This window comes from Hypomesus nipponensis, chromosome 14 (genome assembly GCF_054491055.1).
Source record: "Hypomesus nipponensis isolate SF chromosome 14, ASM5449105v1, whole genome shotgun sequence".
Classification (NCBI taxonomy): domain Eukaryota; kingdom Metazoa; phylum Chordata; class Actinopteri; order Osmeriformes; family Osmeridae; genus Hypomesus; species Hypomesus nipponensis.
The window spans coordinates 3,841,401-3,861,741 of record NC_140374.1 but is presented as its reverse complement, the minus strand read 5'-3'; the positions used below and the strand labels follow the sequence as shown (position 1 = coordinate 3,861,741).

The following is a 20,341-nucleotide window of genomic DNA, read 5'->3' as shown; positions in this document are numbered from 1 at the left end:
GACCGTGTTTAAACTAACCATACCATTTTGAAAAATGTAGACCGTTATAATGTTTTTATGAAGGGAATTATAAAACCTCAAACGGCCACCAGAGTATTCTAACAATGTCTGGTATACTTCCACAGCCTTTCCATTTTCAATTAAGTTTTTTAACAAAATTCAAATAAATCGCTAATCTCTGAAAATGGCATGAAAGCCTCACTAATATTAACTTTTTTAAAATTGGATTGAAAAACCTCAAACTGACACCAAATTATTATGTAAATAGCTGGTCTACTTCCACACCCTTTACTTTAAGAAAGAAACTGCTACTCTCTGAAAACAGCAATAAAGCCGTGCTAAACAAAATTCTGACCAATGGCCACACAGCTGCAGGTTAACCAGGAGCTAGTCTTTGGTTTGATTATGACAGGATAACCAACATGTATTTGCACCAATATGCTTTCCACCAAATGCTTCAGATGACAGCCAGGGAGATGGACAGGAAGGGACCAGGAACTCTGTGTGGTCTGTCATAGGAGACCAAAGTCCTCTTTGGGATTTTTTTACAGCATTTTGAAAAAGTTATTAAGATTAGCAAGAATTTCTTGCTATTTTCAGAGAGTAGCAATTTTCTATCATAAAAAAAAACTTAATTGAAAGGATAAAGGGTGTGGAAGTAGGCCAGACTTTATTAGAATAATCAGGTGTATATCTGAGATTTTTCTGTACAATTTTGAAAAAGTTATTAAGATTAGCGAGGATTTCATGCTATTTTCACAGATGAGCAATTTTCAGTTTGAAACTTAATTGAAAATGTAAAGGGTGTGGAAGTAAGACAGAGTTTATTAGAATAATCTGGTGTATATTTGAGTTCTTTTGACACCTATTTGAACAAGTTATTAAGATTAGTGAGGATTTCAAGGTATATTCAGAGATTAGCGATTTTCTATCATTTAAAAAAATCTATAATATTTGCGAGGATTAAGCTATTTTCAGAGATTGTTCGAACACTCTTGTGTCCGTTTGAGATTTTCAAAATTGTATGGGTAGTTTTCACCCGGTCCCTAACACGACGCTGCAAAGTAGCATCTTCCGAATGTGAGACGAATGTCGCATATCGAATATGAAACTAACTTCACCTCGGTAAATAAGCAACAACCACAATGTCTTGTCAAACCTACGCAAAGTCCAACCCCATGTTAACAAACCGTTTTTATCTTCATAAAAACGTATATATGTATAGTTTATTATTTGAGTAAGCAAGATGACATACGCTAGATTTACCATTTGCAAAAGAGGTGCAAAGACCTGACCTATTCTTGCTAGACTAAACACAACTCAGGGTTTACTTTTGTTTGGCCGGTTACGTGAATTGATCCAACAAGCAAAACTGACAAATCAGAAACAAGAGCGCGTGAAAGCTGCACGCAAGTGTACATTTGGCTCTACTACTTCAAGCTAGATTTTATTTGTTTAAACGTTCACTAGCGAAAACATTTTACTAACCCATTTTAAGGCAGTATAATAACATGCCCGTATCATACTTAACAGTATCATGTCGCTAACTGCTTCAAGTCAATGTTTTACGCAGAAAAGGACACTTTCGTCCCTCCTTTGTAAGTTGTCATTCTGTATACGTTTTTTCCACTTACCAGTACTTTAGCTAGCTAAATACTTAACCTAGTTCGTTTACTATAATACATACAGTACCTACAATAAACGGAGTCAGTGTAATTTAAATATAACTTATTCAGATCAATGATGTGATAAGACACCGTCATTAACCCTATCTGTTTTTCTACACAACATTTTCTCATCCCGACCCAGTCCATTGACGGCGACCCAGTCAAGTTACAGTATTAAGAGCGAGTGTAGTGTGTATGAAGACGTTTTGCATGCTTCCTCTCACAGCTGGCCGTGTTGCTAAGAAGCAACGAAAGGATGACGCGCAACAGCTTCAAAAGGCAGCAGTCCAGCTGCTGAACCAACACCAGAATCTCCCAAACCTGCTCCTGGAGGTGGGGGTGAGTAAACACCGTCTCTGTCCATCTCTCTGTATCATTCATCCCAGTGAGTCAGAGGTTCAGACTCGTGCCGTTGGGCTTGCTGTGCATTAGAGTAACCGCACTTTTCTCTCTTTATGTCTCGAGAACCTTAAGCCATGCAATGTGATGGACCAGGAGACGATGGGAAGAAAGGAGTCTGTCAGTGACTGTCCCACAGCCCACATTGGAGGTTCATTGCTGGGTGTGTTACCTATAAACATCCCTGGTTAAATGAGTACACCTACCAGATGTATCATAATACTTTGAATGCACATGGAGTGAGTACTCGGTTATCCCATGTGCTTGTGTGTATGTTCGTGTGCTTGTATCAATGTTTGTGTGTATGTTTGTGTGCTTGTATCAATGTACGTATGCCCGCATGTGTTGCTAGTCAGTGAGCTGCGTCATCAGGCTGCGGAGCTAGGCGTACCAGTCAGTGTCCTGTCAGCGAGGATGGTGCTGGATAAAGTACAGCAACTGACCACCAGCACCCGAGAGGGGGAGAAAAAGCATGCCCTGCTTAACACCACTCAGCGGGTGAGTGCCTGGGATTCCCCTCATGGAAACAGGAAGGCCCTTCCCGTGAAGAGCAAGGGGAATTAAAAAATGGTGCACCTGCCCCCTCTGCCCTCTTGTCTCCAGCGGCAACTGCGTGCGCTGCTCCACTCCACCCAGCAGCTGCTCTCTCTCGGAGCCTTCTGCTCCCGGCTCTTCTGGCAGGAATACTGGAGAGACCAGGTGAGCGAGGGCTTTGGGACAGGGGGTCTGAGTGACCTCGCCCAGCCATGTTGTCACGTGAGACTCATGTGCGCTGCGTTTGTGTTGGTGCAGAAGCAGGTCCACTTAGAGGTGGTGTACCATCTCCACGTTCTCAGCATCCTAACTCTGGAGTCCATCCTAGAAAGGTATACCACTTCTATATAGGTATCTTCAAATATTATTTAGGATTTTAATTAAGATACCACTACTAGTAGTTGTGGTATATATGATATGATGTATATTCAGGCTGTGTGTTGTAATTGTTTGTTTGTGTGTGCGTGTGTGAGCGGTTAGGGAGTCGGGCCACTAATCAGAAGGTTGTTGGTTCGATTCCCGATCGCGCAAAATGGAGTTGTGTCCCGGGGCAAGGCACTTCACCCTACTTGCCTCGGGGAGAATGTCCCTGTCCTTACTGTAAGTCGCTCTGGATAAGAGCGTCTGCTAAATGACTCCATGTACAATGTGTTCTCCTGTAGTGACGGAGCAGTGTGTTCCTGGCTGGGGGCAGAGCTCAGGGCTGTGTGTGGAGGGACTGGCTCTGCAGAGGAAGAGGAGGAAGACCGGGAAGTCCGCCACAAGGTTCTCACCCGTAAGATCCTCGTCACCAAGTCCCCTTGTATGGGAACAGTTGACATTGACAGGCCCCAAGAATGTATATATTTACATTCTGTTGTGCTGAGAGGGTGCTGGTGTTTCAGTGGTGGTGATGGTTCTGGTGAAGGCGGGGTTCCCAGAGACCCAGGACCCAGCAGCGCAGGACAGAGACCCAGGACCAGCAGAGCAGGACAGGAACCTCCCCCAGCTCTGTAGCTCTCTCCTGGACCAACAGCTCGGCTGTGAGTCCCCAAGCCCCGGACCCTGAAACCAGACCTGGACACAGACTCAGACCTGAAGCCAGACCTAGACCCAGACCTGTACTCAGACCTGTACTCCTGTTTATTGGGAATCGAAACCAAATACCCGCCAACTCATTGGCGACTGGATTGAAAGTATCCTCCATGTCTATGTGAGTGGACATACCCGTGTTTCCTTGTCTTCCAGGGGTGCTGGAGGCCTCAGGACGACAGCACCGGGACACAGCAGCTGAGCTCTGGTGAGCAGGGCAGGCCTCCAGGGTCCTGTCATCAGAACGCTGGACTGCAGCACTGGAGAATGTCTCTGCTTCTGCTGCTACCCACAGGGACGACTTGGGCTGTCGGGAATCGGCGAGCACCCAAGGCAGAAACAAGAAAGCCCATGTCGTTGATGGATGAATGCATCCACACTGTCTGATTCGACCTCTTTTTCTATACATCTGTCATTTTGTGTCTCCCCTCTCTCTCTCTCTCTCTCTCTTGCTCGCTCTCTCTCTCTCTCTCTCTCTCTCTCTCTCTCTCTCTTCCCTTCTCTCAGGGTTCAGCTGTTTGATGCGACCTTGTGCGGAGAGTCGGTGTCACCCGATGCACTTCGGCGTTTCTTCACACACGCGCTCACACACACGCTCACCTACAGGCCCCGCCTCACAGGTACACCGGTGCTCCAGCTCGACACAGCCCGAGCAGTCAGCGGCGACACACTGTGAACGCCACGTCTGAGTTGTCTGTGCCTCTTGTCTCCCCGCAGTGTCAGACGCCGTGTCCATGCAGAGTGGCTGGAGCTTCTCTCGCAGCAGCCGCTTACTCACCGCACTCTTCCAGAAGGTTCTACGCTCCCCTCTCTCTCTCTCTCTCTCTGTCTCTGTCTCTGTATCTGTCTCTGTCTCTGTCTCTCTCTCTCTCTCTGTCTCTGTCTCTGTCTCTGTCTCTGTCTCTCTCTCCCTCTCCCTCTCCCTCTCCCCCCTTCTCCCCACCCCCCGCGTAGCTTTTTCCCTCTCTGTCTCTCTCGCTCTGTCTTCCTGTTCTAGGTATAGGTCAACCTCTGAATACCACATCAGAGTGTGACTGGCTTAGCCTGTGTTATTTATGTCCTCAGGACTTTTCTTCCAGGCAGTGTGAGGCTGTTTAAGCGCTCAACTGAAGTGTGTTCACCTGGTGTTGTTTTCCCTGGTGTTGATTTACGAGACCTTTTACTTGGTGTATTTAGCTGTAAAACCAGTCAACTAAAAAAAAAAAATGATAACTGTTTTTCTGTAGCTGAATATAACTGTGTGTGTGTGTTTGTAGCTGGCGGTGATTTTCCCAGTGGATGAGCTGCTCTCCAACCTCCGGCAGGTGCTAGAGACCCAGGAAGTCAACTGGCAGCATGTGCTCTGCTTCCTGTCCACTCTGCTGGTCTTTAACCCAGACACCCAGTCCAGCCTCCAAGGTACACACACACACACACGCACACGCACACGCACACACACACACACACGCACACACACACACACACACACACACACTGGCAGCATGTGCTCTGCTTCCTGTCCACTCTGCTGGTCTTTAACCCAGACACCCAGTCCAGCCTCCAAGGTATACACACACACACACACACACACACACACACACACACACACGCGCACACACACACACACACACACACACACTGGCAGCATGTGCTCTGCTTCCTGTCCACTCTGCTGGTCTTTAACCCAGACACCCAGTCCAGCCTCCAAGGTATACACACACACACACACACACACACACACACACACACACACACACACACACACACACACACACACACCCTCTGTCCTGGACAGGTACACAGACAGACGTCCTCCTGTGCTCCCCCAGAGCTGCTGTCCACACTGTTAAAGTCAGCGTTTGAGGGCTACAACCTGGAGAGCATGATCACGGCCTTCCTGCTGGCCCGCCAGGGGGCGCTAGAGGGCCCGGCCCTCTTCCCTTCATACAGCCACTGGTTCAAGGTGAGTCAGCTGGCCGGGGCCCTTGCTGTGCTCGGAGACAGAACGCTTCTAGAGACACGTTTCTATACGAGAGGCTTCCTCCCTGACCGGCCTTCCTTCCTGTCCCGGTAGATGTCGTTTGGGGGGCAAACAGTTGCCACAGCAACAGTAAAAAGTCCTTGGTGTTCCTGCTCAAGTTCTTGTCGGACCTGGTGCCCTTTGACCCTCCACAGTACCTGAAGGTAACCTCTCGCCCCAGACGCGGATGACTGGATGACAGGTGGGCTCCTTATTCCCTGTGGTCATGGTTGTCCCGTTCTTCCCCAGGTCCACCTCCTCCACCCCCCCTACGTAGCCATAAAGCATCGCAGCCTGCTCAAGGAGTACGTCTCTCTGGCCAAGACCAGACTGGCCGACCTTAAGGTGCCACAACATCCCACAACAAGTCTGGAGGGGCATGTGGGAGTAGTTCTCTTTTGTTAAGTCTTTAACACACTTTGCCCTGGGTGTCTGTGTGTGTGTTTGTGTGCGTATGGATGTGCTGTTTGCTCGTGTTTGCAGGTCTCGCTGGAAGACATGGGTCTTTATGAAGATGTCTCAGGGGCAGCAGCACCAGTTCAGGTTGTAACACTGTCTCCTAGCTGTAACTCGGTCTCCCAGCTGTAACACGGTCTCCTAGCTGTAACACGGTCTCCTAGCTGTAACACGGTCTCCTAGCTGTAACACGGTCTCCTAGCTGTAACTCGGTCTCCCAGCTGTAACACGGTCTCCCAGCTGTAACACGGTCTCCTAGCTGTAACACGGTCTCCTAGCTGTAACACGGTCTCCTAGCTGTAACTCGGTCTCCCAGCTGTAACACGGTCTCCTAGCTGTAACACGGTCTCCTAGCTGTAACTCGGTCTCCCAGCTGTAACACGGTCTCCTAGCTGTAACACGGTCTCCCAGCTGTAACACGGTCTCCCAGCTGTAACACTGTCTCCTAGCTGTAACACGGTCTCTTAGCTGTAACACGGTCTCTTAGCTGTAACACGGTCTCCCAGCTGTAACACTGTCTCCCAGCTGTAACACTGTCTCCTAGCTGTAACACGGTCTCCCAGCTGTAACACTGTCTCCCAGCTGTAACACTGTCTCCCAGCTGTAACACTGTCTCCTAGCTGTAACACGGTCTCCCAGCTGTAACACTGTCTCCCAGCTCTAACACTGTCTCCCAGCTGTAACACGGTCTCCCAGCTGTAACACGATGTGCGTGTTTGCGGCCACGTGACTGTTGACGGTGTGCGTGTGTGTCCCCACAGCCCCAGTGCCAGGCCGGCCAGGACGTGGAGAAGGCGGTGTCTCTGTACGAGAGCACCGGGAGGATCTCTGCCACGGTCATGGAAGCAAGGTACTGGACTGGAGCTGGGTGTGTTCAGGCCCCCCGGTCCGAGACGCTCCTCTCATCATTCTCCCTTCTCTCCTCCTCTTCTCCAGTATCTTCCGGAGGTCCTACTTCCTGACTCGATTCCTCCCAGCCCTCATGACCCCGCGCCTGGTGAGTTCCCGCCCCTCACCTGACCGGTTCGTCGAACAAAGACCGCGCAAGTGTTGCTAGAATGATCTCTCGCTCCCCCTCTCTCTCGGTCTCTCTCAGCTGCCCGTGAAAGCCGACGCCCAGATGAGGTTCATAGAAGCACTGAGGAAGTGAGTTCCCTCCAGCCATCACGACATGGCAACACTGCTATCACGCCTCTCTGTTTGAGCAAACCACATTGTGATCCAGCCAAAGTGTGGGGTGATTGCACCACTGATGGGGGTGTGTGTGTCCGTGTGTGTGTGTGTGTCCGTGTGTGTGTGTGTGTGTGTGCGCGGTGTAGAGCAGAGAAGATTCCACCTGCTCAGTACTCCTCCTATGTCCAGTCGTGTCAGCGAGAGAGACAGAGGCAGCAAGATGGTGGGTATCTTAACTAGGATTATATCGCAGCCCTGGCCCACCCTACAAAGAGGGACCTGTTAAATGGGACGGTATCGCAGGCGCGTTTGTGCCGGCTGATGACGACTGCGTGTGTGTGCTGCCAGGAGGAGTGTGTGTGCAGGAGGACGACGACCCTGTGGAGGTGTTGAAATCTCAGCTGCAGGAGTTCAGAGGCTTGGTGACGCAGGGGGACCATGGAGGTGAGCTGACCAGCTACACACACACACACACACACACACGTGACTGACCCTGCTCCTCTTGCTCTCTCCTCCCCAGAGGTGTCTTCTCAGCTTGCCAGGATGTCACACACCCTGGGTGTGGTCTTCCCGGGCCCTACGGACACCCTGATTGGCCAGACCGTCGTCAAGCTCTACACAGACACGCCCCCACCTCCGGGACTACACGTCAAAGTAGGGACAGTGTGGTGTGACTCCGCCGCCTTTCCTGGAATCCCTTCTGACCTCTGACCCTCCGTCATGTGGCCTGTGCCGACGACATTCCTGCCGTGCGGTAACTCAGCCGTGTGTTGACAGGTAGTCAACCTGCTTCTGAGGAGCTTCTGTCAGTGTCTTCTGGATGCCAGCAGACTCCACCCTCCAAAAAGGTGAGGACAGTGACATGCCGCGTGGACACCCCATCCCCAGGGCCTGTTTGAACCTCAGCAGAATACCTTTCTCTCTGACCCCCCCCCCCCCCCCCCAGGCAGAGCCCGTGGGCGTCCCAGTTCGTGAGCACCCTGCTGGGGCACAGCCAGCTGCTCTCCGCCCTGCTCCACCGCCTCTGGGACCTGCTGGCCAATCAGGTACACATCTGTTTGCCTGCCTGCATGCCTGCCTGTCCCGTCTCTCTCTCTCTCTGTCTCTCTCTCTCTGTCTCTCTCTCTCTGTCTCTCTCTCTCTGTCTCTCTCTCTCTGTCTCTCTCTCTCTCTCTCTCTCTCTCTCTCATCAGTATTTTCCCCTCTCCATAGGGTCCCTCGTTGAGTGCAGCTCATGTTCTTGGCCTGGGGGCCTTTGTTTCGCACCTCCATGCCAGCCAGTCGCACTGCCCCCTGGTCCAGCTGTGTCCGCCCGTGCTGCCCGGCCCCTTGCCGCTCTCGGAGGCGCTCGGCTCTGCCCTGTCTTGCACCACGCACGCCGACATGCTCTTCTGTGTCCGGTGAGACCAAAAACCCCATTTGCTCAATTTTCAACCAATTTTTTAACGGTTTGGTTATGCAGTGGAGTAAAGACATCTCCGACGTTGATAACAAACCTAATCGTTTAAAAATCGGATGAAAATTGAGCAAGTTACGGTCACTTTAAAAGTACATGCAGCACCAACCCAATGTTATGGGTGAGCGAGTTGACTGTAGCAAGATGGCCGCCAGGTGCGGACGTTCTATACTCCGCAGTAAGACATCTAGCCTTTATATATATCTATGGGGGGACCCCATGTTGGGGGTGACGTATGTCTTTGTGGGGGCCTTTATCCCCAGCTTCGGTGTGGCAGCCGTGAGCTACGGCCTCTGCAGAGGAGACTCGCAGCCTGACCCCCGGCAGTCCCCTCCAGCCTGGCTGTGTCGGAAGGTACGGAGCTGTCCCGCTGCCCTCCCACTGTGACACCTTTGTGTTCTCTCTCTCTGTGTTCCTTGGCATTGGTAACTACGTTGGTGCTGTGTGCGTTGTGTTGTGTTTCTCTGTCTTCTCTACAGCTGCTGTATCTGGTCCCCAGACTCCTGGCGGAGGCGCGGGACGATCGCCCCGTCAGGGGGGAGGACGCGGGGCGTCCGGGTGCGGGCGTGGAGGGGCGGTGGCCCGAGGGACAGGAGCAGGGCCAGTGGAGCTGTCTGACTGACGACAGCGCCCCCTGGAGGACATCTGTCCGGGCTCTGTGGAGCCACGCTGCATTCCGCCTCACACTACAACTCCCACAATGCCAGGTCCGACTGCAGGAAAAAGGGCTTTGAGGAGAGCTCGGCGGAAGTCATCCGGACGGTTCTGACATGTCGCCGTTTCTGTCCAGGTGTCTTTCTCAGAGTGGCTGGCCACTGAGCTCAGAGTGAAGAGGAGTGAGGATGCTCTGTCTGATCCAGAGAGGTATTGTACTGTCTCTCCTCTGTACCACACACACACACGCATTCCATGACTGAGTGTGTTGTAATTGTTTGTTTGTGTGTGCGTGTGTGAGCGGTTAGTGAGTGGTTAGTGAGTCGGGCTATAAATCAGAAGGTTGTTGGTTCGATTCCCGACCGTGCCAAAATGAAGTCGTGTCCTTGGGCAAGGCACTTCACCCTACTTGCCTCGGGGAAAATGTACTTACCGTGAGTCGCTCTGGATAAGAGCGTCTGCTAAATGACTAAATGTAAATGTGTGCTTGCGACAGGCAGGAGTACCATCAGTGGGCCTGCATGCAGCGGTACCTGCCCTGCCCTGTGGAGCAGGGGGGCTGTGGAGGAGACCAGAGGAAGCTCTGCTCTGACATCCTCCACGCCATCCTGGACCTGCACACCTGCTCCCTCCAGAGCCACGCTCAGGGGGCCCCTGCCACAGGAACCTGCCTCCCGGACCTGCTCTGCACACTGCAGGTGCTTTGGCTCTCCTCATGCCTTTATTCAACCTTATTTATGGTCTTGATGTGTGTTTAATGTTTGGATGTGTGTGTGTGTGTGTGTGTGTGTAGGAGGTTGTGTATGAGATGGAGCTGACTGGTCAGTCTCAGGGTGCCCGGGGTCAGACAAGTCACTTCCTCTTGGATGTGCTGTCTCAGAAATGCCCTTTGACCCCCGCGCCCCAGCCAATCAGCAGTCAGCTGAGCCTGCAGCAGACTGTACATGCCTGGAACAGGTAGGCGCGGCCTCCGGCTCCTGTATCGTCTAACTGGATTGTCAGCGTTCATGTTTCACACGGCCGCTCACGCGTACTGGTCATGCGTACTGGTCATGCGTGCTGGTCATGCGTGCTGGTCATGCGTGCTTCCTCTGTGTGTGTCAGGGTTTTGATGTACCTTCCCGCGGTGTTGTTGGTCACAGTGAGGACTGAAGCAGGAAGGACAACTCTGGACTGTCAAGCTCTGATAGACCATGTCAACCTGTACCAGGTGAGACTGTCCTCACAGACCATGTCAACCTGTACCGGGTGAGCTTGTCCTCACAGACCATGTCAACCTGTACCAGGTCAGACTGTCCTCACAGAGCATGTCAACCTGTACCAGGTGAGACTGTCCTCACAGAGCATGTCAACTTGTACCAGGTGAGACTGTCCTCACAGAGCATGTCAACCTGTACCAGGTGAGAACGTCCTCACAGAGCATGTCAACCTGTACCAGGTGAGACTGTCCTCACAGAGCATGTCAACCTGTACCAGGTGAGACTGTCCTCACAGAGCATGTCAACTTGTACCAGGTGAGACTGTCCTCACAGAGCATGTCAACCTGTACCAGGTGAGAACGTCCTCACAGAGCATGTCAACCTGTACCAGGTGAGACTGTCCTCACAGACCATGTCAACCTGTACCAGGTGAGACCGTCCTCACAGAGCATGTCAACCTGTACCAGGTGAGACTGTCCTCACCGAGCATGTCAACCTGTACCAGGTGAGCTTGTCCTCACAGACCATGTCAACCTGTACCAGGTCAGACTGTCCTCACAGAGCATGTCAACCTGTACCAGGTGAGACAAAAAGATGAATTCTGTCTTTTCCCTCTGTGCTTGTGTGTGTGTATAGAGGCAGGTGTGTTCCCCGGCTGGTTTACTGCCCTACCACCTGACAGCACACCTCTTAAAGGTATGACCCTTCCTCTTTCATGTGGCCAGAGATTTGTTAAACCAACCAGTGAAAGTCGTTGTCAATATACAAGAACTCTGAAAATCTTCTCCCTTTCTCTTTGTCTCCTCCTTCCTCTCTTCCTCTGGCTCTCCCAGGGTGTGCTGAGTGCCAGCATGAGGTGTGAGCATCCTTCCAGAGAGCTGAACCAGGCCTGGTCTCAGATCAGCCTCCTCTGCCCCCTGTTCCTGGTCTCTGCTGTGGTACAACTCCAAATACCTTCGTCCTCCACAGCTTAAACACGTGGCCTGTATCCACGCCACACCTGCTGTCTTTTATATCTAACCAAGGCACTGTGTGTGTGTGTGTGTGTGTGCCAGCGATGGTGGGGTCGTCTCCACGTGGTGCTGGAGTGTGTGTGGCGGGGACTGTCTGACGGAAATCATCTACCAGAGCAGCTCCAGCTGCTGCAGACCTGCTGCCTCTGGGCCCCCAGGTGACGCACACAGCAGAGCGTTCCGGAGCAGAGCGTTCCGGAGCAGAGCGTTCCGGAGCGCTCTGGGACAGGCCTCCTGGGCCTGCCCTTGGAATGGAAGGCAGAGACTTCCTCGGTCGCTGAATCCTGTATTCACAACTACGCTCCATTTACATTTACAGGTTCGAGAAGGGTGTGGCCACCGTGCCAACTGGCCCGCCCCTGCTGCTGGCGGCCACTCTGCACTCTGCATGGACCGGGCGGGGCCAGAGCATCCAGACGAGTGGTGATTGGCTGTGTGAAGTGAAGGAGAGGCAGGTGAGGTTTCATGTCTCTGGGGTTGGGGGGGCTCTTCCGACCCTGAGCGCGCTGTCATACTGGGGATTGTCCTGTAGGCGGCGGCTCAGGGGGGAGAGGGGGTCAAACGCTAAATCGCAAGGTTGGTGGTTCGATCCCCGACTCCTTCTGGCCATGAGTCCCAGTGTCCTTGAACAGACACTGAACCCCACGGTGCTCCTGACGGGCAGGCCAGCACCGTGCATGGCAGCTCCGCCTGCCAGTGTGAGAAAGAGAGGCAAAAGATGCAAAGCACTTTGAGTGCCGCTAAGGCAGAAGAGCGCTATATAAATGCAGTCCATTGACCTCCCTAGGTCCTGGTGTACCTGCTGTACCTGTGTGTGACAGACCTCCTCACCACCCTCCTCCACCCCCAGGTACATCACCACCCCACAATACACACACGTAGATAGGTTGCTGTGGTAAATGGAGGTTATGGGAGAGAATTCACTAAAACCTCATCGCAGTAGCTGATTACAATATACCCAGTAAATACAAAGAATAAACAAATGGACTGACATAAGCCCACATGTGCAGGAGGTGAAGGGTCACCAGAAAGGAGCGGAGCTGTGTCCTCACATCCTGTCCCTGCTTGTCCCCTCCTCTGATTGGCTGCTGCTCTTCAAGTCTCCTGGCCCAGGTAGCCATTCAACTGCTCCACTCCACAAGATGTGCCCTGATTGGTCAACGGCATTGTAACCCCACAAGTCCAAATACAACAACCAGGGAGTTGTAACGTGCATATGATTACATCATGTTCAAAACAACAATAATCTTCTCATTCCAGACCAAGGCCTGTACCAGTCTGTAGCCATGGTTACCTCAGATGAACACTCCAGGCTGATGCCGCTGGCCTTTTACAGGTCAGAGTTCACCTAGAGTTCACACATTACCAAGATGGAAAACAAGGATTATACTTTGTAATTGTGGAGTATTTTACCCAGTGCATATCTGATGCACTGCATAGTACATATACTACTGTGCATGTCATGTCAATGTACGTGTGTGTGTGTGTAGTCTGGTTCTCCAGCTGAGTCCAGAGGACCAGGACAGAACAGGGAGAACTCCAGGGTTCCTCCAGTCTGCCGTCCTCTGCTACATCTCCCTGCTCAACCTCTTCCTGGACGGAGGCACGCCACGACCAATCGCTGACCTCTCCACTGATCAGGTGACCGATCAGGGTAGCGTTAGGTCATTACTTAACAAAGTGGAAACATACACTATAGCAGTGCAACAGTCATGTAGCTCTCATTCAGCAATACATAACATACTAGAGCATAACATCCAAGATACTTGGTAATAACAGCACTCCTACCTACCAACCAGGCCTAACCTTAAAAGTATCTGTCCTGTGTCTGGGTGTTCCTGTGTGACCTCTCTAGAAGGACCTGTCCTCGATTCTGGGTTCAGCTCAGCGCTTCCTGCTGAGAGCCCTCTCTGTGAGCTCCGCCCCCTTCCTGTCCAGCAGCCAACTCACACAGGTAACACACTCACCCAGGTAACACACTCACCCAGGTAACACACTCACCCAGGTAACCCACTCACCCAGGTAACACACTCACACAGGTAACACACTCACACAGGTAACACACTCACACAGGTAACACACTCACCCAGGTAACACACTCACACAGGTAACACACTCACACTCACACAGGTAACACACTCACACTCACCCAGGTAACACACTCACACAGGTAACACACTCACACAGGTAACACACGCACACAGGTAACACACTCACACTCACACAGGTAACACACTCACACAGGTAACACACTCACCCAGGTAACACACTCACCCAGGTAACACACTCACACAGGTAACACACTCACACAGGTAACACACTCACACAGGTAACACACTCACACTCACACAGGTAACACACTCACACTCACCCAGGTAACACACTCACAGGTAACACACTCACACAGGTAACACACGCACACAGGTAACACACTCACACTCACACAGGTAACACACTCACACAGGTAACACACTCACACTCACCCAGGTAACACACTCACACAGGTAACGCACTCACACAGGTAACACACTCACACAGGTAACGCACTCACACAGGTAACGCACTCACACAGGTAACACACTCACACAGGTAACATACTCACCCAGGTAACACACTCACCCAGGTAACACCCTCACCCCTGTGGGAAGGCTGCAAGATCAGTGTCTACCCGTTCATTGTCATGGTAGTCTAAAGGATCTCTCTCTCTGTGTGCCTGTCAGCTGGAAGCCCTGTGCTCTGAGCTGGACCCCGCTGTAGCAGGAGCTCTGTCTGCCCACCTCTGCCAGGACATGGACTTCCTGTAGACTTCCTCTACTTCCTGTTCCTCTACTTCCTGTTGGACGGCCGGGCGAACTCGAGACACACAGACGACAGGGGAGTCGGGGGGACAGGAGATTATTATATTTTCTTATAAAGAACGTACAGATAACAAAACGTACTGCGATGTTGCAGTCAAAGGTTATGCGGTTGACAGTTGTAGCATTTCCTTGTTTGCGTGTGTTCCTGTGTGTCAGTGGGATGTGCCGTGGCCCTGGGAATACAGCCGCTCTTCAGCACTGGGACTATTTCTTCACACACACACACACACACACACACATAGCAGGCCACTTTAAATGCACAGGTGCATGTATATCCAAGAAGACTTCAAAAAAAATGTCCCTGTCAAAAACCTTTAGCCCTTCTGATGGTATATAATGTAAAGTTGAAATGAATGACTTACAATGCACTACAATAACTTAATAAAATACAAATAAACACCTAATCTAAAGATAATTGTCTTTGTGGTTTATCTCTTTCACCACAAGAAGTAGAAGTGCTTCAGGTGTGGAGATTTGAGCTGTTCTAACATTACTGAATATTACAACAGCACAGGAATAAGAATCACGTGTTTCTTGGCTTTTAGTCGTTTCTGCAGCCATACTAACCTCCAGCCTCAGATCATACACAAGCCATAAGTCAATACCTCCTCCTTGTACTTGATCAACTGAAATGTCCCATGCTGCCCTCTGCTCAAACCTGCCTAGCAACCCCACTTGTTTGTTGTTCAGTCATTTATTTTATACACTAGTGTGTTACAAGATACACCCTGTGGATTCCACCACCAACATTAAGACATCTGTTGGAAGGCCAGGGCAACAGCTCTGTCCTTGATTCCCTCCCCCCCCCAGACTCCCCTCTTCCTTCTCCTCTGCCCCCCCCCCTTTCCCCCCCTCAGTCCGTGGGAGTCACTGCCATTTGTGTTCAAGGCTCTGAGGTGGAGGGTGCAGGCTGTTGTTAAACTGGGCCACGAGTTCCCCGGTGGCTGAGATGGTCTGGACGAGGGGGTCCTGGGGGAGGGAGGATGTGCTGCTCCCTCCTTGGGTAAGGGGGTGAACCATGGACATGTGGACGTTCAGGTTGTGGGCCTTCTCAAAGCGCTTCCCACACATGGCGCACTCAAAGTCCAGATCGGCCTCGGCCTTATGTTTGGTCATGTGGTATTTCAGGGAGGCCCTTTGGCGGCATTGGAAACCACACACCTCACACCTGGAGGGAGAGAGGAGGTGAATGCACATTCATATCCTGGTTCACTACTTTCTAAAACGATTACCTATAACGGGAGATGTTCAAATGCAACTTTGCTTGGATCTTTGCGTGCCCCTGGGCTTACTGTAGTGGCTTGGCTCCAGAGTGGCGCATCTGGTGGACAGACAGGTGCTTCCTCTGCTTGAAGGTCTGGCCACACTGGTCACAGATGTAGTTCCTCACCTCTGGGAACAGATAAGGGACCAGATTTCACTGGATAAGAGAGACGTCTCCAATCATCTGTGTGTCTATGGTACCTGCGTGGATGACTTTGATGTGTTCTACCTGTGGGGATGAGTTTCATGTGTTCTACCTGTGGGGATGAGTTTGATGTGTCATACCTGTGTGGATGAGTTTGACGTGTCTCTGAAGGTAGCGGTCGATCATGAAGACCTTGTTGCAGCCAGGGTGGGGGCAGGGCCGCTCCCTCACCTCCTCATGGTGCTCTTTGATGTGCTTCTGCAGACGACACAGACGACACGTCAACGTGCGAACACGAAGCAGACATGTCTAAACAGAAATATGTCACAGATATACTTAGAACAGTTTAACAATAGAACCTTTACAGAAGCGTGATCGATCTAGTAAACATGCCGTTTCCATTCACGTGCAAGGATTAATCAAACCACATCTTACACGGAGGAGGAAAATACATCTCTGACTCAGGTAAGTCAACGAATGTATTAAAAAACGCCAGAGAGGTCATAAATTCAATTCTAACGGACTCTTCTGCCACACGGCCTCAGGTGGCTAATGTATGATGTGTCTGACCCTCTTTCTATGTCCCTTGAGGTCAGCCAGGAAGTTCTAGTCCAGTTCTATCTGTCTCACCTTCATCCCATCTGCTCCTCGATACACAGCTGTGCAGCCTTGGTATGGACATTTGTAGATGTTGGGCAGCTCCTCTCTGGAAAAGACAGAAGTTGCAGACAGTTAGTTCCCCCATGCCAGAGGGAACATGACCCCGGGGCTGCTGATGCTTTCGATCCGGGTGTCATGGAGGAAGACAAATCTCCGAGAGGAGACACAACACATCGACACAATCACCAGGATGTCCTCACACTTCCAGTTTTACGTCCCGTTTGAGGCTGTTTGATCAGATTGACCAACAACAACAAAAATGACAGAAGATGAATTCATCTGTAGTGAGTTTGCACTCCAGTTAGTCTGCACTCTAATGAGTCGATAGTTAGTCAGTCTTAAGTTTGTAGAGCAGTGAGTCACCTTTCTAACTTGAACTTTTTCTTCCAGCCTGGCTTGGGACCTGGTTTCTTCTTCTCTTTAGGCTCCAGCGGAGGCTTTGCTGTGCTTCTCTTCTTCCTGGGCGCGGCCACTCTGCAAGGCACCACTCAGACTTCTTCATTCACCATCTACATCTCCTGGTGTTGCCATTAGTACAGTCTGCCCCCCCCCCCCTCCCTGTCACCCCAACCAGGACACAGAACCACCACTCACCTCTTCTCTGGGTATGGCTGAAACAGCTCAACATCCTCGTCCTTCCTCCGGTCACCTTCAAACTCCTCGCTCGACCCATCTCTGAGGACACACACAAAACACAACATTTACATTTGACATTTACATTCATTTAGCAGACGCTTTTATCCAAAGCGACTTCCAAGGGAGAACTTTACAAAAGTGCATAGATCACTGATCATAACAACAAGATAACCCCAAACATTGCAGGTAGACAAAACATGAAGCATACATTGTGAAAAAACTAATAAGTGCCAAAGGAAAGAACCATAAGAGCATGTAGTTAAGTTACAATTAAACAAGATGAACCTCAAAAAGTGCAAGAGTGTACCTATAGAAAAGCAAGCAACAGTAAAATATTTCACAGCGAGTACAAGAATTTTGAATCAGTTACAACAAACAAGAGCAACAAGTCTCTCAATAAGAGTCATTGTGATCCTGGAGGAAACTAACATCAGGTCCAGCAAATCATTCCTAAGTACCGTTGTACTCCTGGAACAAGTGCGTCCTAAGCCTACAACAAACAATCAGTCAGCCAATCCGTTTGAATCCCTTGTTTCTGAGCACCAACACTGAGCTTGACCCGTTGATGACTCACCTATCTGAGAAATCGCTGTCACCCGTCCTGTCCTCCAGAGGAGGGGTTACAGGAGGCGGGGTCTCCTCGCTAGCCAGGAAGTCTGGGAACACAGCCAGCAACGGATTACAACAATTCTATGCTCGACACAAATTGAAGTATTAAATATCCGGGAGAAAACCGCAATCCACGGCATCCTACAACACTCTACTTAGGAAGGAGTAGTTACTGGAGATGACATGATGTTTCTCTCCTTGCCTCACCATCCGTTCTGGTGGTGGTGGTGTCAACCTTCATGGAGCTCTGGTTCTGGGGGGTGGCCGCAGGGCTGGGTTGGGTCAGGGTGGAGGCGATCACCTCAGGAGCTCCATCGACTCTCCAAATCTCCGGTAACGAGCCCCCACCACAGTCACCCCCTCGGGTCACTGAGTGTCCCGGGCTGGCTCTGGGCTGGGCGGTCTGGGTGTCCATCACAAAGCTGTGCCCGTCCACGCATCCCCACACGGCCTTGACAGAGCCCCAGCACTGGCCCTCTAGCACCTCCTTCAGGCTGGGGCAGGAACGGCAGGCCTCGCCGTGGCGGTGGGCCCAAGACACCAGGCCGTGGAGACACTGGGGGTCCGAGGGCATGGAGGGAGCTGGAGGGAGGGAGCGTAGGGCAGCAGACATCAGAACTTCATGTCGCCACGCCGGATTTTGCATGCATTAAGATGAACATGGTAGGAAAAGCAGGAAAGCAGACTTGATGAATGGCTGCCAATTTAACATGTCTGCTATAGTTGAGTTTTGGTTAGTGTGATTATTTCGGTCTTGATAGCAGCCCTATATGGTGTTTCTCTGTGTCATCGGCCACTCACCTGTCAAGCTGTTGTCCACTGATGCTGACTGAGAACAATGTTGATTCTTCCTGAAACAGAAGAACAAGGCTGGCATGTTTCTAAGGCTCTTTGATTGAAAACAGTCCTGTGTCTCAGCAGAGCTTGGCCAAGGACACCCAGGAGAATGCCATCTCAAATTGCACCTGGCGTCTGACCCTACTGTTCTCTCAAACGTCTGCCTGCTACACCTGCCATCCTGGAGGGAACTAAAGACGACCGTCCTCACCGGTCTCTGGCCCCCTCCCCCGCCCCAGGCTGGTGGTTGACCCTCTGCAGGAAGGTGAGCAGGATCCTGTGGCACTTGTAGAACTTGGTGTGACAGTTCTTGCACACAAACTGTGGGAGCTGGGGATCGCGGACCAACGGAACTCCCACCAGACGCTGGAAGTCTGAGTGGAAGAGCAGAGGAGACTGTCCAGCCTGCTCTGTCTGGGGGTGGGGCTCCTGTAGAGGCCTCCCTGGCCACCGGTCGAAGGCATGCCGCAACCTCCGCGGTGAGAACTTCCCATGACATAGACGACAAAATGCGGTAGAGACTCGGCCTGTCCCTGCAAGGACACACAACACAGGCAAGAAGACTGAGGATATTTATGGTTTCAGTGTCAAATAGGTGCTTTGCTGCCTGTTTGTGTTGTGTCTGGTGTGTTGTTTCATAATACTGGTAGTATGTATGAGCATTATGACTATCTCTATTTAAACCTGCTTTTGTGTTTATTAACGTAGACCACTAAAGGTGCTTGCACATGGCCCCACCATTTACAAACCAACACCAACGTCAGGGGGGGTGCCATAGCGGTTAGTGCAGAACACACCTGTCTTTGTATTACATACATACACACTGACTCACCTGTAGGTTTCGGTCGGTTCACCGGCTGCTCGTTCGTCTCTGTCTTAGCAGCCAACCAAGCGTTTGATTGTAAAGCAGACCCATCCCCTTTATCGAGTTCTCCGTCACTAGAGACCGATGACTGTGCAGCTCTAAGAGCATTTTTGGGTCTCCCTCTCCGCCCAGGTTGTTTGACCACCGTAACGACGGTTTGCGCCGGGGTTGTCTGGCAAGACGCATCTGGCAGCCGCGCACGCCTTCCTCTTTTCTTCATTATAGGACTCCTTCCACGAGAGTCTGCCCAGTGATTTGGGAGTAGCCAATACAATGGGAAATAATTTTTTCAAGTAGCTTGTGCTACATGAGGTGCTTGTCCATTACTGTGCCATAACAAAAACACATGGCAGAACGCCACAGCATCTCTTGCCAAGTATTCTAACGCATTAAATCCTAGCAGTTTTTAGTTGTTGTTATCAATTTAACGCATTTGGTTTACACGTTAGAACAAGCGACCATAGCATAAATCAACCTGTAAACTGCAGCTTCTGTAAACAAGGGAACCCGGAAGTTGTCAGAAAGAAACCATGGAATAATACTTATAGCGCCATCTAGCGACTGCACTGTAGGCTAAACGGTCCTGTTTTTTGTTTATTTGAATAACAGTTGTAAATTATAGATACATTTACCATTATATACAAAATTCTGCTATTTAACAGAAGTATCACATTAGGCATTATTTTTCAAAGGTAGAAACTGAAACGCTAATTAATGTGATTGCATACGATCATTTCTAATACAAAAAACTGCTTAAACCGTTGAAATTAATAATATACATTCCCATAATTATCTTTGACCTCTTAAACATTAACTTAATGATTAAGCACACTTAGGTCCTTCACTG

The 20,341-nt window shown here is 50.7% G+C and overlaps 2 protein-coding genes across 2 annotated transcripts; one reads left to right on the top strand and one right to left on the bottom strand.

Moving 5' to 3' along the window:
• The first annotated feature begins 1,374 nt into the window (after positions 1-1,374).
• On the top strand, positions 1,375-14,894 carry fanca (FA complementation group A). The gene is given in 42 exon segments (XM_084672172.1): positions 1,375-1,598; positions 1,894-2,006; positions 2,133-2,229; positions 2,419-2,564; positions 2,670-2,765; positions 2,859-2,932; positions 3,263-3,375; positions 3,485-3,622; positions 3,828-3,879; positions 4,179-4,291; positions 4,389-4,465; positions 4,928-5,069; positions 5,480-5,613; positions 5,725-5,737; positions 5,740-5,834; positions 5,920-6,015; positions 6,154-6,213; positions 6,888-6,976; positions 7,063-7,123; positions 7,223-7,272; positions 7,446-7,522; positions 7,648-7,743; positions 7,820-7,953; positions 8,077-8,147; positions 8,246-8,345; positions 8,512-8,699; positions 9,019-9,109; positions 9,235-9,462; positions 9,546-9,619; positions 9,906-10,107; positions 10,203-10,366; positions 10,514-10,619; positions 11,245-11,304; positions 11,442-11,546; positions 11,664-11,779; positions 11,941-12,076; positions 12,409-12,471; positions 12,632-12,734; positions 12,882-12,957; positions 13,112-13,262; positions 13,477-13,575; positions 14,342-14,894. Coding segments are annotated over 42 exon segments (4,344 nt in total). The 5' UTR covers positions 1,375-1,537; the 3' UTR covers positions 14,426-14,894.
• On the bottom strand, positions 14,501-19,991 carry znf276 (zinc finger protein 276). Its single transcript, XM_084672173.1, has 11 exons — positions 19,462-19,991; positions 18,841-19,162; positions 18,594-18,643; positions 18,000-18,374; positions 17,758-17,839; positions 17,142-17,222; positions 16,911-17,021; positions 16,518-16,593; positions 16,028-16,145; positions 15,772-15,871; positions 14,501-15,647 (listed from the first exon to the last, which is right to left on the bottom strand). Exons 1-11 carry the CDS (start codon positions 19,712-19,714, stop codon positions 15,347-15,349), a joined length of 1,869 nt encoding a protein of 622 aa, XP_084528299.1. The 5' UTR covers positions 19,715-19,991; the 3' UTR covers positions 14,501-15,346.
• Positions 19,992-20,341: the final 350 nt, after the last annotated feature.